The 2,110-nt window shown below is 35.4% G+C and overlaps 1 protein-coding gene across 1 annotated transcript; it reads left to right on the top strand.

Moving 5' to 3' along the window:
• Nucleotides 1–6: 6 nt before the first annotated feature.
• Nucleotides 7–1,454, top strand: LOC109591474 (uncharacterized). The gene is made up of 3 exons (XM_020007201.1): nucleotides 7–811; nucleotides 879–1,076; nucleotides 1,174–1,454. The coding sequence occupies exons 1-3, from the start codon at nucleotides 560–562 to the stop codon at nucleotides 1,387–1,389; spliced, it is 666 nt and encodes a 221-aa protein (XP_019862760.1). The 5' UTR covers nucleotides 7–559; the 3' UTR covers nucleotides 1,390–1,454.
• Nucleotides 1,455–2,110: the final 656 nt, after the last annotated feature.

Below are 2,110 nucleotides of genomic sequence, written 5' to 3'. Positions count from 1 at the left end.
ATCACAATTAAAGAAAGATTCTACTGTCAATGAGGACCTTAAAACCTCACTCATTCAAGCAGGCATCAAGTACAATGACCATGAACTAACAAAAATATTGCAGAAATACTTCATTGCAATAAAAGATAAAGCCTCAAGTGAGAGACTGAGAGAAGGTCTGGAGACAAAGACTACTACTGATGGTGTTGATCGTAAAAAGAGAGCTTCTACTTCAGACTGGGACTCAACATCTAATTCTAATTATAATCTGGTACACTCAAGGTCTGGGAGGCATCAAGATGTTTCTAAATATCCATATCACAGAGGATATTTGTGGGCCACGGAGATTGGATATCCTGAAATACATGCTGACATAGCAGCAGGAGGGTTTGGAGGTGTTGGTATTCCTGGTATCAAACTGTATGCACGAGCAAGGTTTGACCTTGTGGTCTGGAAAAAAACTTACACTGCACTTGACATAATATTCTCATATGTGAGAAACTTCCCAGACCGTAACTCTGTCAGCACTTTGACATACAAGCGTTACATTAAGATAGTTGGTTCCACACTCTTAAATACAATGAGCACAACAACAAGGACATATAAGTTCACTCGCTCATGGCAAAAGACAGTTCCTTTTTTCCGAACAAAGTGTAGCTTCTTTATTTATGTAGGTATTCTGGATCTCACTCTCACTGGCCAAATATCTGGACAAATGAATTTCAATGCATTCATTGGCCGTTTGGATAATGATGTTAATATGAAAGCATCAGCAATGCTTGAGACAGGACCTACACTTACTATTATAGGAGATGCTTCAGCTAATATATTGGTGAGACAAGAGTGAAAAGGAAGCTGGGATGTCCGAGTTTTTTTGTTTGATTTTCTTTTTCTATTAGCTCAAATACAGAATAGGTATAGCAGTCTCAGCCTCCATATCCTATACCATAAATCCAGAAGCATCAACTTCAGTCTGTGGCTCATCATCACAGGATGCTAATGCATGCTTTGAAGTTTATGGTACGACTCAGGGAACTATTAGTGTTTATGCATACTGGCAGTCTAGGAAAATCTTGTGTAAACGGTTTAAGTGCAAGGTGATATTAACAGTAATAATTCAGTAATGACAAAATTATTTTCTTTTTTTTCTCTCTCTCTCTTTCTCATCCATTCACTCTTGTCACAAATATACAGGTTTTTTGGACAGAAAAGAAAAAATGGCCTAAACTATCACATACTTGGAGCCTAGTAAATAGAAGAGAGAAATTATTTGGTCTGTGTTATGCTTGTAATTGTACTGGAAGGCATTTCCTCAATGTCCTTTGCAAGGGTAGCCAGTATGGAGCCTCACGATGCTCCTGTTCAACAAGAAGGTCAAAATGTTATTCTTCAATCATCATTGAAAGCTGATGTGATCATTTTAATGGACTCCTCTTTTTTATAGTTGAGTTTAAGCTTTTTATTAGTGTAGCATATAAGTGTTTTCATTTCTTAAAAAATAATGAATCAAAAAGATATCCAATTAAATCACCAGCAATGATACACTCACATCACTGCACAAAGACCTGGGCCAAAAACCCTGCATACATCAAAAATGGCTAAAAAAGAATCTTCCAAAGGAATTTAATAGTCAATGTTGTGTCTATACATTACACACATGTATTTTTACTACATTTTTTGAAGTTATTTCTTCACATTACAATGAAGCTCTCCTTGGGAAATAGCATCATCTCCTTTACAGTTTGATAAAGGACGAATTATTAATAATAGTAAGATAATGAGGGAGTGTCAGTGCATGTACATACATGTACAAATTATAAGTCTTAGTGAGGTGAAGTAGATAGAAGGATAATGCTACCCTACAGTGTACTTTTACTGTTGTACATTGTACAGGTGCATTAGCAACTGATGTATATGATGCCTAATTTAGCAAAACATTTTCTGCTTGATATGTTTTGGTCATAAGTTTATTGAGCCTTTAAGCGACAATTTACAAAACATTTTATCCCAAATTGTTTATCAAAGTCATGCTATTGGCTTTGTTTTCTTTGAAACTAACACTGTTAATGGTACTTTAAGACAAGTTTTTCTTTGTAAGAAAACATTCATGTTTTTATTGAAACCATTATAT

The sequence above is a fragment of the Amphimedon queenslandica genome, unplaced genomic scaffold, assembly GCF_000090795.2.
Source record: "Amphimedon queenslandica unplaced genomic scaffold, v1.1 AMPQUscaffold_8091_Cont19962, whole genome shotgun sequence".
In the NCBI taxonomy this organism is placed as follows: domain Eukaryota; kingdom Metazoa; phylum Porifera; class Demospongiae; order Haplosclerida; family Niphatidae; genus Amphimedon; species Amphimedon queenslandica.
This window is presented reverse-complemented; position numbering and strand designations above follow the sequence as displayed.

What these genes read in the sequence shown, in the direction of transcription:
- LOC109591474 (XM_020007201.1), top strand. Translation starts at nt 560, where the DNA reads ATGAGCACAACAACAAGGACATATAAGTTCACTCGCTCATGGCAAAAG. An exon ending in ATGCTTCAGCTAATATATTG is followed by an intron (nt 812 to 878) that starts GTGAGACAAGAG and finishes TTTTTCTATTAG; the next exon opens with CTCAAATACAGAATAGGTAT. An exon ending in GTAAACGGTTTAAGTGCAAG is followed by an intron (nt 1,077 to 1,173) that starts GTGATATTAACA and finishes ACAAATATACAG; the next exon opens with GTTTTTTGGACAGAAAAGAA.